The 15792-nt window shown below is 34.4% G+C and overlaps 1 protein-coding gene across 2 annotated transcripts in view; it reads left to right on the top strand.

The window, feature by feature from the left end:
• MSRA (methionine sulfoxide reductase A) overlaps positions 1–15792 on the top strand; it is a 536950-nt gene that overhangs the window by 259431 nt on the left and 261727 nt on the right. For both annotated transcript variants that reach the window (XM_074209182.1, XM_074209183.1), the window contains exon 3: positions 10025–10144. In XM_074209182.1, coding sequence (XP_074065283.1) covers positions 10025–10144 — 120 coding nt within the window. The remainder of the gene's footprint in view (positions 1–10024; positions 10145–15792) is intronic.

The following is a 15792-nucleotide window of genomic DNA, read 5'->3' as shown; positions in this document are numbered from 1 at the left end:
CTCTTAATAAAATTGCTGCCATAAATATTTTGCTATGTTTGGTTGTTAATAGTTTGCAATTCTCCTTTTGAAAACTGTTTGTTCTTATCTTTTGAACACTTTTTCTATTGAAAAATGGCTTTTGTTTTCCTGAAGTTGGTAATTGTTTACATATCTTGGATAATAGCCCCTTAATCAGAGAAATTTGATATGGAGTTTTCTCTTACCCTCTCCTCCAGCCCAGCCTTTTAACTGCTTCCCTTCTTATCTTAAGTATTTATTTTGTTTGTGCAGAAGCTTTTTGGTTGTATATAATTAAAGTTGTTGATTTTATCTTTTTTAATTATCTCTAGCTCTTGTTTAATTAAAGAATATACATCCTATACATAGGTGTGAGAGAAATATGATCTATTTTGCTTCTAATTTTTTATATTATGATCCTTAAAATTAAGGTCTTATATTAAAATTTGAATGTATTATGGAATATGATATAAAGTGTTGTTCTATTCTTTCTGCCAGACTGATTTTCAGTTTTTCAAACAGTTTTTATCAGATAGGGAGTATTTTTCTAGCTAATTTATTTTTTCTACATTATTAAGGACTGGACTATTGAGCTTCCTTGTTTCTTGATAGTCCCTTATCTAATTGGTTTTATTGATCTACCCCTTTATATTTTTTAGCCAATACTAAATATTTTTTTTATGATCACTGCTTTATATTATAGGTGGGGTCTGAAAATTTCATTCTTCATCACTGCTTTTATCACTTCTCTTAATATTCTACATCTTTGTTTTATATACATGAATTTTGTCTTATTAATTTCTATAAAATATTCCTTTAGCTATTTGATTGGTATAGCACTAAAAGACAGAAATTTGTTAATATTTTCATTTTTATTATATTGGCAGCAGTCCCACCCTGAACACTGAATATTCCTTTAGCTATTTAAGTTCTTCTTTATTTCTTTAAGAAACTCATTGAATATATACAACTATTTTGTATGGTTTGCTAGATTTTTGAGATTTCTTCCCAGAGAGTTTGCATTTTTGTAGCTATTTAGAGTGGAATTTCCTGTTCTCTTATTGTCTTTTGAGTTATGTCATTACTATCATATCAACATATAGTTGGTTTCTGAGGATTTATTTCCTAGTATGCAACTTTGATTAAGTTGTTGTCTCAATTATTTTCTTTATTTATTATCTAAGCAAACTATCATATCCTCCAGGTATAAGGATAGCTTTGTCTATTTTTTTTTTTTTTAGCTTTTGCTATGCAGTGGGGTTAAGTGGCTTGCCCAAGGCCACACAGCTAGGTAATTATTAAGTGTCTGAGGCCGAATTTGAACTCAGGTACTCCTGACTCCAGGGCCCGTGCTCTGTCCACTGCTTCACCTAGCCGCCCCTAGTTTTGTCTATTTTTAACATATATTTATGCTTTTCATTTCTTCTTGTCATTTGCATTTCCAGAATTATATCTAATAATAGTAAAGAAACTGATCATCTTTAATTAATCCTTTTATTTATTTGGAAGGGTTCTAGTATATCCCTATTTCATAAGATACTTAACTTTTTATTTCATATAGATACTTTCAATGATATTAAAAAAGGTAATTTTTTTGCTTATACTCTGGAATTTTTAAAGTAATGAATTAGTGTTATTCTTCCCCCCATCTATTGGATAATCATTTGGTTTGTATGGTTTTATTTTTAATTTAATTTTGTTGGTTGTTTTCTTTTTTCTTTTTTGCAAGACAATAGGGTTAAGTGACCTGCCTAAGGTCACACAACTAGGTAATTATTAAGTGTCTGGGGCTGGATTTGAACTCAGGTCCTCTTGACTCCAGGGTTGGTACTGTATACACTGAGCCACCTAGCTGCCTTGTTGATAGTTTTCCTAATATTGAAGCATCCTTATATTACTAGTGTAATTCCAATTTGATCATGAAGAGTGATTTCTTGGATCAATCACTGTAATCTGTTTTGACATGATTTTATTCAAATTTTTTGAATTGATAGTCTTAATGATATTGGTCTTTCTCTTCCTTCAGTGCCTCATTCTCTCCTGGTTTAGGTCTTAAGATTATATTTACCTCATAAGAGTAATATAGTAGGATAATTTCTTCTTCAGTTTTGGGAATAATTTGTCTTAATTGTTTTTCTGGGTTCTAGTTCGATGGTCTTATCAGTCATCTGACAAACAAGATGAAGGTCTATGTATTTTCTCCAGTTTGCACTAACTCTCAGAAACCTTCCAATAGAATCCATGGGACAAGAAATCAGAAAACCTGGGCAGCTAGGTGGCATAGTGGATAGAGTACCGGCCCTGGAGTCAGGAGAACCTGAGTTCAAAATGAGCTTCAGTCACTTAATAATTACCTAGCTGTGTGACCTCAGGCAAGTCACTTAACCTCATTGCCTAGCCAAAAAAACAAAAAAGAAAGAAAGAAAGAAAGAAAGAAAGAAAGAAAGAAAGAAAGAAAGAAAGAAAGAAAGAAAGAAAGAAAGAAAGAAAGAAAGAAAGAAAGAAAGAAAGAAAGAAAGAAAGAAAGAAAGAAAGAAAGAAAGAAAGAAAGAGAAAGAAAGAAAGAAAGAAAAAAGAAATCAGGAAACCCATCATAGTAACAAATTTATTAATTAACTTGTGGATAATGTTAATCTTTGATGTTCTCAGAGTATTCTTTCCCTACTAACCTCTGATCTGTGATAGAGTGCATGGACTTATGCTTGGGACCAATCCAGTTTCCCCTTTTGCGGCAGGCACCAATGTCATTCATTTACTCTACTCAGCTGTGGAGAGCTGGGGAATGTTTAGAGATGGGGGAGCCTACCCATGGTGGCCCCTATGTTATGGACCTTCAAAGCTGAAGAGATTCTGTCTAGAATTTATAACCCCATATACTAACATCTATGTAAAAGGCAGATGTAGATTCAGCCCAGTCAGAGAATGAAAGAAATAGATTTGGAAACAGAACCCCTTGACTGGGACAGGGATTCAGTCTGAGTGACAGACCTGACTTGAGGTGAAGGGGACTAAAATTAAACTAGGATCACTTTTGCCCCCCTTAAATTCTACTTAAGGCAGGAAATGAGACTGGCAAAAAAATTCCCAACAAGAGAAGATGCTAAAATATCCTTTTAGTTCAGTTTCAGGAATATAACTCTGTCAAAGGGAGAAATAATAAAGGGAGAAAAGGGAGAGAGTATAAAGTGAAACCACCAAAGATTTTGAGCAGAAGAAAAATCAATTAAAAACCTTGACACAAACAGATAAATCAACAGAAAGGATACTAAAATTACAAGGAAGAAAGAGTACCAAGATATCAAAAAAAATTACAAATTTCTCAAAATCATTATTATAAAATGAAGATAATGGAACATTGTCAAATGAAATAGAACCCTGGGAATCCCACAAAAGCATGAGATCACAATAGAATGTTCAAAATGATTCAAAAGAGAAATGAAAACATAAAATAAGAAGTTAGAAAGAAACAAATGCCAGAATTTATGACCTGCACAGCAAAAATAATGAGCAGAATGGAAAATGAAAAAAAAAACTTTCATCTCTTGTGATGGGTCTCTGCAAAGAAGTGAAAGGGAGGATAAACTTTTATTTGAAACATACTGTATTAAAGGACAATCTGAAATAATAGAAATGAAAGCAGTACCTAAAAGAACACATTTTTTATCTCTGTATAAAAAAGTCATTGATCTCAAAGACAGTGTGCAAAGAGACAACTTCAGCGTAATAGGTCTCCTAAAAGAACATGAAAAATTGAAAAAAACTGAACCTATAATTCAGGAAATAATGCCATAAAATTTTCCCAAACTTCTGAACATAGAAGCTGAAGCACCAATTAAAAAAAATCCACAAATCACTTCCAGCAAACAAAAGCAGAACAAAAACCTTTATCTCAAACTCTAAAATAGTGGATATATCTAACATTTCTGGAAACAAAAAAATATGTTCTGCAAGAGAACAGAAATAAGTCCTTTAAATATAATAGAATAGTAATGTGAATATAATCACATAAGAAACTACAGTTTCTGTACCCACCAGAAACTATAAAAGGAAATAGAACAATATCTTTTAAAAGAAACTCAAGATGCATCCCCAAATTATATTCCTTGAAAACCTAAGCCTAATCATCAGTGAAGAAGAAAGAGAACCTGATATGAGCCAAATATTCAACTTGAGAAAATTCCCCAAAGCAGAAACAGACAAAAGGATAAATAAACTACCAAGGAAAGAATTAGTAATTAAGAACATTTATAGCTAGATTTTTTTTAAAGAGAAAGAGACTAAATTAATTGTATAAAGTTGAAGAGAAGATAGTATAAAAGTGAAGAAAAGATAGGATAAAGGTGAAGAGAAGGAATTGAGAAATACTTTCCCAATTACATGAAGGAATAAAGATAAAATCAGAATTTCTTGCCACTTGGGATATAAATTCTAATTTTGCATATCTGCTAAAACAATTCATTTCCTGATTTTTGAATACTTCTTCTTCTGCAATTTGTCTCTGCATTCAACCAAATCATACTTTATTACCTCCTCACATAATTTAGGGTAAGGAGAAAGAGCAGACCTGTGATTTCATTTATATAGGTAAGTTCCTAGATGAGGTAACTTTCTTTACTACTGTAACATAGTTTCTATTGTCCTTTTCACTAAGCAGTTAAATGATTTCACCAAGGTCATTCAGTCAGTATATATCAGAGGTAGGAGCTGGACCAGTTCTTCATGATTCTCAGTTCACTTCTATCTATTTTTGCATTTTATATTAAAAATTATTTTGTAATTCAATAACAGAGTAATAAAATTATGTTTGCATTTTAAAATTCATCATTAAAATACATATATACACATATATATATATATATATATATATATATATATATATATATATAACACACTAAGAAATTTTCATGTTACAAAAGTTTGACAAGCATGGCAGATTGAGCTCTCAAGTCGCCCCAAAACTTCTAAACTGGGATCTCGTCTCTGCATGCTCAATGAATTCACACCCCTTCTCTTTTTTAAAAAAAAAATTTAAATTAAATATTTTTCAATTGTATGTAAAAAAACTAGTCATTTTTTCTGTTTGAAACTATTTTCTATTTATTTCATTAAATATATCCCAATTACATGTAAAAGTTTTTAAGCATTAATTTTTAAAATTTTGAGTTCTAATGTCTTTCCCTTCCTCCAACCCCTTTCAAACTCTGTGAGAGGGCAATATGATATCAAATATATGGATTCATGCAAGAATTTCCTTATTTGCCATGTTGTAAAAGAAAACACACACAAAACAAGAAAAATAAAGAAGGTAAAAAAGTGTACTTCAATCTGTACTCAGTTCTCTTTCTGGAAATGAATAGCATTTTTCAGTATTGTCAGTATTTCAGTACATCAATATTTTCAGTATTCAGTATTTCAAAATTGTCTAATGTTATTGTCTTGATCATTGTTGCTAAGTCTCACAGTTGATCATTCTTAAAATATTGCTTTTACTGTGTACAGTGTGATTCTGATTCTGCTCACTTCACTTTGCATCAGTTCATATAAGTTCTATCCTCCTTGCCACTTCTTCTAGCACAGTAATATTCCATCATAATCACATATTACAACTTGTTCGGCCATTTCCCAATTGATAGGTATCTCCTCAATTTCTAATTCTTTGTAACCATGCGAAAAACTGCTATAACTGTTTTTGTACTAAAAGGTCCCTTTCCCTTTCCTTTGATCTTTTTGAAATTCAAACCTGGGTAAATACAAACCTAGGTATTCACAGTTTTCTAGTCCTTTAGGTATAATTTTAAATTGTTCTCCAGAATTATTGGATTTGTTCACAGTTCCTCCAATGGTGCATTAGTGTTCCAATTTTTCCACGTCTCCTCTAGCATTTTTCTGTTTTACACTATTTTCTATTTATTTCATTAAATATATCCCAATTACATGTTAACCCTTCTGATGCAGTTCTCTAATCAATAGTTATTTAATGATTTCTTCTTCTAAAAGCTTACCATTCATCTCTTTGACTTTTTCCCAATTAGAGAATACTTTGTATTTTTACAAATATGGCTTAGCTCACTGTGTCTGAGAAATAGGGCCTTTATCAGAGAAATTTGCTGTTAAAATTTTCTCACAGTTTTTGTTGTCCTTTGAATTTTGACTGTATTAATTTTGTTTGTAAAAACTTTTTATTTTATGTGATCAGAATTATCCATTTTCTTGCTATCTTTTGTCATAAAGTCTTCCTTTATCCATGGATCTGACAGGTACATTTTCTATATTCTCCTAATTTACTTATGATATCATTCTTTATGTCTAAATCATGTATCAATTTTGACCTTATCTTAGTGTACAGTCTGAACCTAATTTCTGCCAATCTTTTTCCCAATTTTCCTGTCAATTTTTCTCAAATGATGAGCTCATACCCAAAAAAACTTAGATCTTTGGGTTTAACAAAACTCTTATTACTATAGGCCCTTACTATTGTATATTGTGGCCCTAATCCATTCTACTGATCCACCATTCTACTTTATAATCAGATCCAGATTGTTTTCATGATTACTATTTTATAAGATAGTTTGAAATCTGGTATGGATAGATGACTTTCTCTCTCTCTCTCTCTCTCTCTCTCTCTCTCTCTCTCTCTCTTAAAAAAAAAATTATTGCCCTTGATATTTTTGACCTTTTGTTCTTCCAAGTGAATTTTTGTTACTATTTTTTTCCAACTCTGTAAAATAATTCTTTGATAGTTTGGTGTGACAGTGAATAAGTAAATTAACTTAGTGGAATTACACTCCTTTTCTCCAAGTGGATAGAACTTCTCAAAACACTTACTTTTCTTCTAAGTTGTGGTTTTAATTTCAAACATAAGAGTATTATCAAATGAAAAGAAAATGGCAACCTTCCTCACCTTGCTCATTTGTGGTTGTTACTGGCTCAAGTATTCTAATCTATTAGGTGTGTCTTCCCATGGATGCTCTGCTTTGTTTCCTTCTGTCTCCTTTTCTTGCCTCTATATATGTATAGTTCTGAACCCTGAGCTTGTTTTTATCAGGAAAATTTAATTGAGTTTATAAACTATCAATAATTTTGATTTCTTCTCTTCCAAGTTTTCTTCCCTCTTTTTTTTTTTTTAATTTTTGCAAGGCGATGGGGTTAAGTGGCTTGCCCAAGGCCACACAGCTAGGTAATTATTAAGTGTCTGAGGTCGGATTTGAACTCAGGTACTCTTGACTCCAGGGTTGGTGCTCTATCCACTGCACCACCTAGCCGCCTCTCTTCCCTCCTTTTCAATCTCACTTCCTCCTTTCAAATAAATAGAACTGGCACAACTTTATAACTCTAGTTTTAAAAGTATTTCGATTACATCAGCAGAAAATCAAATTACTGCTTAAAGAGATAACAGTTCTAAAATATTGATAGTTCACTTTATGTAGGAAACCAGAGGGGAAACCTTCCCAATTGGGAAAGAGATAGTCTTGGGCAGGTAAAAGTGGAGTGGGTTTATACTCCCAGGAGAAACCAGGATGAAGGGGGTGGGAAGAGAGAAAGGGCTGCTACCAAGTCCATGCATGGTCAATCTTCTGCCTGAAAAGTTTAGCTTAAGAATTCCAACCAAGAGTCTGTTCCCATGCCCAATTTTCCCTTCATTCCTACTATTCTGTAGTCTCCGAGGTCATGGTATTATCTCTTCCGATCTGAGTTAGAGTTCAAGGGAAGGATTTGTATCTCCATCACCCTTCACTAAACCAATGAGAGCCACACAATTACCTTTACTTCATCTATCTCTCAGACTCCTGCTACTTATTAAAAAGGGATAAAAACCGACAAAGTTTTTTGTCATTATAACAGTGATGTTCTAGCATAAATTGCAAATTGAAGAAGAATTCCATCTTTAATGGATGCTATCTCCCAACTCTTTCTCCTGGCTGTTTTCCATGGTAGAATGCTCTCCCTCATCATCTCTCCCTTCTCACTGCCCTGACTTTCCTCACTTCTATGTTAAAGTTCTACCCTCTACAAGAGACTTAGTCCTTTTTAACCTTATTGCATTCCTTCTAAGAGTATTTCCAATTTATCATGTACATATCTTATTTAGATGTTGTCTCTCCCATTAGAATGTGATCATCATATTTCTTTTCTTTTCTTTTTAATTTATGGAAAAAACAAGCATTTCCGTAACATAATGTAAAAGAGAATATGAAACTGTAAATCTACTATATACAGTTTACTATTCCTTTCAAATATACAATTAAATTACCATATAAATTTCTTTTTTCTTTTTTTCTTCCCTTCTTCCTCTACCTTAGAGATAGCTGCCTTTAGAAATAAATAAGTATTTTTAAATAAAATTATACTAAACATACTTTTATTTATCAGTTCTTTCTCTGGACGCAGTCTTTCTTCATATATCTTTTATAGTTAATTTGGGTATTTATAATACCAAAAAAACCCCTTTATTCATTCAAAGTCATTCTTAAAACTATTTCTATCATTGTATATGGTGTTCTCTTGGTTCTGTTTATTTTGCTCATCATTATTTCATGCAAATCTTATGATGTTTTTCCTAAATCATTGACCTCACCATTTCATCATATATCACAACTTGCTCAGCCATTGCCACTTGATGGCTATCCCTGCAATTTCCAATTCTTTGCCACCACAAAGACAGCTGATGTAAACCTTCTAGACTTTATCAATACTTCTAATTTTCCCTCATCATCTATGGAAATAGATCTGTTAGTGGTATCGTTGGATCAAAAGGTATAGATAATTTAATAATTCTTCGGGCATAATTCCCAATTGCACTCTAAAATTGTATCATTTTGCTTGTATTGTTTTGCAGTTCCACAAGTGATCCAGGACTCTATTTCTTTTTATGGACCTAGGTTTAGCATAGGGCTTAACATATGGTAGGTACTTAATGCTTAATGACTTGTTGACTTGACCCAGAGATTGTGACATTTTCTATATTCTATAATTTCCAGATAACACTATAAATTGATCAACTTTATTATCCCATTCATATATTTAACTTTTTTTGGAGTTTCTAACATAGAACTAGTGATGCTCTAATGGAATAAGTATTTACATGGTACCTATGAGATTCCAGGCTTTGTTAGGTACTTGTTACAAAGATAAAATTTGATTTTCACAGGAACTCTACAAGGTAGGAACTATTATCCCCATTTCACAATTCAGGAAACAGAGGCAAGCAGGCTAAATAATTGGCTCCGTGTCTGAAGCTAGATCTGAACTCAAGTCTTCCTGACCTACTGAACCACCAGTTGCCTCTGTTATAATTATGCAGCAAATGTTCCTGTTTGTTGGGGTTAGGAGTGCATTTTGCCCCACCAAGTCTCAAAAAGACTGTGTGGGTTTATAATCCTGTTCAGAGCTGCTAGGAGTTGGTAATTATTGCTTATTACCCAGAATGACACCTGAAAAAGGTTTATCATGGATATATTAGGAAATGAATTCTAAAATAGTCTAAATTTGTCAGTCCACTAGAATGGGATTAGCTTTTAAGTCATTCGTCATATGCAACAATAACTCTCAAGAAAATAAATTAGTATATTTTTGCTGATCTATGACATATCACATGGACTTTGGATCATCTGTTTTTAAATAAAACAATGGAAGTAATTTATTGAATTACTGAATTATGAAATTAAAATAATTGGAACTAGTGTATCCATTTGAATTTCTACTACATTTTCAATAATTTGTAATTTAGTTTGTTATTCCTTTTTCCTTAAGGGTTGGTATATATCAAGAAAGCATAAGAACAAAATAATATTTATCATAAATAGAAATTAATGTTTTGAAAACTCCTTGATCTATTTAAATGAGATATCTATAATATATATATTTTTGCCTTTCAAGCAACCAGCTATATGATTTGAGGTGAGTAGAGTTCAAGTTTGTGAATATTTAACTAACAAATCTAGGGAAATACCTAGATGAAGTTCAACATAAATGTATACATGATTGATTTATTATTGAAATATTAGTATCTCTTCTATTTTTTCAGGAATGGGGTGTTTCTGGGGAGCAGAGCGGAAATTTTGGAATTTGAATGGAGTGTATTCTACTCAAGTTGGCTATGCTGGTGGCTACACTTCAAACCCAACTTACAAAGAGGTCTGCTCAGGTAGGAAGATTTTGCCTTCTGGATAACCAATGTCATGGCTACTTGGGGTAGCTACCCTTTTTGTTGTGTATATATAATTCATCCTTTCTGTGTTGGTACTGCCTACCTTTAACTACCTCTCATGTTGACAGTTGTGGGTTCTCAGAGAAGGTCCACCACCAAGAAACTTCACTCAGATTTGTTTAGGGTACTAAGGCTAACTCTTTGTGGGAAAATATATTCCCCTAAGTCAGCATTGAACCCCTATTAGTGTAGTTCAATTTCCATAAAACCAGTAAATTACAATAATGACATTCTTAGATGTGAAATACAATCATTTATTTAAAAATATGGTAGAAGAAATAATAATATAATAGGGACACATATAGCAAAGCAAAATAGGAATAATAAATATATTGTAATCGATATATATATATATATATATGTGTATATATATATATATATATTTATATACACACACATAAACCTGAACCACACTCTCTCAACAATGTATTAAGTATCTATGAGATTCACTCAGTTCACACTTATAGAAAAACAGCAGTGAATCAATTATATGAGTAAGGAAAATTCATGAGTTAGATTTTTCTCAAAATTCCTCTTTTTTTCTCATATACATTTCAAAATATTTTCTTGACGAAGTATCTTCTTTGTTGAATAGGTCTATTCATTGCTAAGATGAACTGTTCAATGCTGTGATTGACTAACAGTTCATTGGGTATGATGTTTCAGCAGAAATAATGGCAGTTTTTTCACACCTCAATAATGTTACAATAATCATCTCTATAGTCTCCTCACTTAAGTCAATAAAACAAAGTTTAGCAAAACCTTATGGGCAGTAACTCTGACCAATGGAGTTCTATTTCATATCTATAGATTATATTTTGAGAAAATAATTATTTTCTAAATCAATCATTGGGAACCAATATTGATTTTCTAAAATGATAGGTTTGAAAATGCTGCCTCCCTCCCAAATAAACTTCAGCGGCATCTTATTATCTTCGGAATCAAATATATGGCATTCAAAACCCTTCATGACCTAACTCTTTCAAGACCTTTTTAGTATTCTTACACTTCCACACACTCTCTCATCTGACCATACTGTCCTACTTATTTTTCAAATAAATTCCATCTCCTGTCTGTGCCTTTTCCCTAGTTGTTCCCCAGTGCCTTGCATCTTCCTTTTCTCACCTCTGCTTTTGCTTTGCTCAGATTGCTTCAAGATTCATCTCAAATCCAGATTCCTCAAGAGATCTTTCCCATCCCTCAAACTAGTGTCATCTTCCCCTCTGGGATTACTTTCCTCCTACTAAAGTACATATCTAGTCATTTTCATGTTTGTCGCTTCCCAATTGAATGTGAACTTGAGGTTTTTTTTTTGCCCTCTTTTTGCCTTTTTTCTTTTGCCTTTCTTTGTTTCTTGGCACATAGCATGATGCCTGATGTATAATAAGGGCTTTTATAATAAAAGGTTTTTTCCTACTTGCAAATATATTTTTATTTGTTCTAGTATCTTTCTTCTGATTATAATGTGTTTTGTGAAAATTTACATTTTTGTGTACAATTCTGGAGTTACATACATATGTGTGTATCTGTGTATTTTGTAGTTGTTGTCTAGTTGTTTTTCAGTTGTGTGTCTTTGTGACCCCATTCTTAGCAATGATTTTAGAGTGGTTTGCCATTTACTTCTCCAGCTCATTTTATAGATGAGGAAACTGAGGCAAACAGGGTTAAGTGACTTGCCCAGAATCATGCAGCTAGTAAGTTTCTGAGGCCAGATTTGAACTTAGGAAGATGACTCTTCCTGGCTCCAAGCCTGGTGCTTTATACACCGTACCACTTAACTGCCCTTTATATTATCATGATACATAACTATATTTATTTATCAATTTGTATCTTTGGAGGCATATACATAGTTCAATAGATGTATAAATGTTCATCTATTTATATTTATTTTGTGTATCTGATTGTATTTTTATTTATCTTTATGAAAGTAGGACAGTTTCAGGGGCTGTGGATGTATTTATCTCTATGCATATGAATAAATTTAAAAGAGAATGATTATTTGTGTATAATTATATCATGCTTGCCTAGGTTCAAAAATCTTAGAGTCATATCTGACACTTCCCTCGCCTCAACTTCCTGTCTCTAGTCAGTTGTCCAAATTTGTTATTTTGAACACAAAAAATCATAGAATCGAAGAATTTTGGAGTTGGGAAGAACTCAGTAACTATATGCCAATCCTTACCTGAAAATATACTTCAAAGATATTCATCCAGTTTTTACATAAAGATTTCCAGGAAGGAATCTCTTATCTCTTAAGCCCCTTCTACTTTGGGGATTACTCTTGTTATTGGTTGTTTTCTTAACTTGAAGTCTAAATTTCCCCTTAGGTCAAATAGAACAACCTCTATTCCTTCTGACATGAAAAACCTTTGCTTATCTATCATTCTGGCTCTCTTCTGCTACCTAACAGCCTCAGTTCCTTCAACCAATCTTATATGGCTTGAGCGCTTCACCACTCTGGTTGACCCTTTCAGGATGCTCCCCAGCTTATTGATATCTCCCCTGAAAGGTGCTACCCAGAACCCAACATACTATTCCATTATTCTTTGGCTAGGGTAAAATACAACAAATCTGTAACTGCCTTATTTTCCTGGAAGCTGTGCCTCCCATAATGTGGCACAAATTAGGTTTCTGGGCTGAAACATCATAGTGCTAACTTACTAAACTTACAGTATACTAGCTTATTTTAAAAATTGGTAATCATGCCTCTACCCATCTTGTATTTGACAAGTAGATTTTTTTGGAATGTCAGTAAAGGATTTTACATTTAGCCCTGTTAAATTTCAGTTAATGCAGTTTGGTCCTCTGTTCTAGCCTCTCTAGATCCTTCAGGATAAGTTTTGTATCATCTACAGATTTGATGAACATGACATCTCCCTGCCTTAAGTGAAGTCTTTGAAAGGAATGCACTGGATAATGTTATTCCCAGCAGTGTTCAGGGTATAAATGAGTAATTTTCATATCAGGTTGTTATTATTATTGTTCATTTGGTTCATATGGGTCTGACTTTTTGTAATCCCATTTGGGGCAAAGATATTAAAGGGGTTTGCATTTTCTTCTCCACCTCATGTATAGATGAGAAAAAGAGGCAAAGAGGGTTAAAAGACGTATCCAGGGTCACGGAGCTAGTAAGAGTGAGACCAGATTTGAACTCAGGAAGATGACTATTCCTAACTTCAAGCTCTGTGCTCTAACTACTGTACCAATTAGCTGTCCCATTTAGTTGCTTCCATCTTTTCTATAAGAATAGCATAAGGAAGGATGGTGGCATGAAGGCAGCATTTCCCAGGAATTCCTACCCCCCCCAAATTCCAAAAGCCAACAAATTATGACTCTAGCCAAAATTTAGAGGGGCAGAACCCACAGGAAGACTGAGTGATACCTTTTCCCAGTCCAAGATAACTTAGAAGTTCCATGGGAAAGGTGTGTTTCACCAGGACCGAGAGTTGCAAAAAGCCCCTGTTGCAATACAGCCCTGAACAGCTTGAAGGGAGTAAGAGAGGATTCTGCTACACCAGAATGAGAGTAGAGTGAGGGAGCATTGTCCGCAGAGCCTGCAGTGAGACTCAGGAGAAAGCAGCCTGCAACTCCAGAGCACAGCCCACAGATGGTAAGGGGGTCTGGGAAGACTGCAGAAATTTTTCTGCTCTCCCTTGGGGTAGGAGTCTGCTGTTTGCCCACACTCAGATCCAGGATGCAGTTTGGGTTTCCATACTAGGATAGCCAAGCAGGACTCCTCCTTCTAGCTCCAGGGCAAAGGTAAGTGCAGTGGTCATCTGCATATCAAAGTACAGGCAAGAGAGCATAAGACCTTGTAGGGATAAAGGTCCAAGTGGGGTGTCCCCGCCCAAAAAAAATCCAAAGCCTAGGAAGGGCTGTAAATTATTCTTGGACTGAGGAAATGAGTAAACAACAGAAAAAGAAGAATCTGACCATAGAGAATTACTTTAGTTCTACAGAAGATCAAAACACATACTCGGATGAAGACAAAATCAAAGCTTCCATATCCAAAACCTCTAAGAGAAATAGAAACTGGGCTCAGTGTGGATGAGCTCAAAAAAGAGTCTGAAAAGCAATTAAGGGAGGTAGAGGAAAAATTGGGAAGAGAAATGAGAGCGATACAGAAAAATCATGAAAACCAAATCCACAGCTTGGTGAAAGATATACAAAAAAATACTGAAGAAAATAATATGTTAAAAACTAGTTTAGGCCTAATGGAAAAAGTAAAACAAAAGACAAATGGGGAGAGGAATGCCTTAAAAAGCAGAATTGGGGACTTCCGGCCAAGATGGCAGAGAGAAGACAGGCACAGTTCTAAAGTCTCCTGATCTCTTCCCCATCTATCACATGAAACAAACCTCTTAAAAGAAATCTGATCCAGAAAACCCAGAAAGAAAAGCCAGAAGAACAGCTACCTCAGGATTTGTCTCCTGCAGCAGCCTTGGACGAATCTGGGCGGGTGAGTCTGGGCTCCAAGGGAGGATCTGCCCCGGATCAGCCAGAGTAACAGCTGAATTGGAACCGGGAGTCTGAGGGCCCGAGAGCAGACCTGCTGGATCAGCGGTGGGGCTGGATGAAAGGGGCTCGGGTCCACGGGGAAGCAGAGGCCCTGGTGTTGGTGCTGTCCCCCTGGAGCTCCGGGACCAAGCTGGGATTGAATGGGGTAAATCTCATTACACTAAGAGGTACAAAAAAACCTATGGTAATAGTGGGGAAGAAGGGAGCAGAGGAGAAACACCTGAATCTTCTTCTCATCAGATTTGACTTAAAGTCAACCTACACATACTCAGTTAACTTATAAAACATCTAACCTTTCAAGTATTAAAAGGGGAAAAGAGGAGGGGGGGACAGAGAAAGGGAAGGGGAGTGGGGGAAATAAGGGGAAATAACAAAAGGAAGGGAAGGGAAAATGGAAAAAGGGAAAGGGGAAAGAAAGGGGAGGGTGTGATATAGGAGGGCAAAAACACTGAAGGGTGGTTTTCAGAAACAAAAGACTGGGAAATATGGATAAAGGGGGGAAAGGGGGGAAAATACAAACAGAGGGAAGATAGCACAGAGGGCAATAAAGAATTAGTAATCATAACCTTGAATGTGAATGGGATGAACTCTCCCTTAAAACATAAGCAAATAGCAGAGTGGATTAAAAACCAGAATCCTACAATATGCTGCTTATAAGAAACTCATTTGAAGCAGAGAGATACATATAGAGTAAAGGTAAAAGGCTGGAGCAAAATATATTTTGCTTCAGCTGAAGTAAAAAAAAGCAGGGGTAGCAATCCTTATCTCACACAAAGCAGCAGCAAAAATAGATAGCATTAAAAGAGATAAGGAAGGAAACTTTATCCTCCTAAAAGGTACCATAGACAATAAAGTCATTTCAATATTGAATATATATGCACCCCGTGGGACAGCATCTGAATTCTTAGAGGAGAAGCTGAAAGAACTACAGGAAGACATAGACAGCAAAACTCTAATAGTGGGAGACCTCAACCTCCCGCTATCAGATCTAGATAAATCGAATCATAAAACAAACAAGAAAGAAATTAGGGAGGTAAATAGATTGTTAGAAAAATTAGATATGGTAG

This window comes from Macrotis lagotis, chromosome 1, assembly GCF_037893015.1.
Source record: "Macrotis lagotis isolate mMagLag1 chromosome 1, bilby.v1.9.chrom.fasta, whole genome shotgun sequence".
Classification (NCBI taxonomy): domain Eukaryota; kingdom Metazoa; phylum Chordata; class Mammalia; order Peramelemorphia; family Peramelidae; genus Macrotis; species Macrotis lagotis.
The sequence above is the reverse complement of the archived record's forward strand: the minus strand, read 5'-3'. Positions and strand labels throughout refer to the sequence as shown.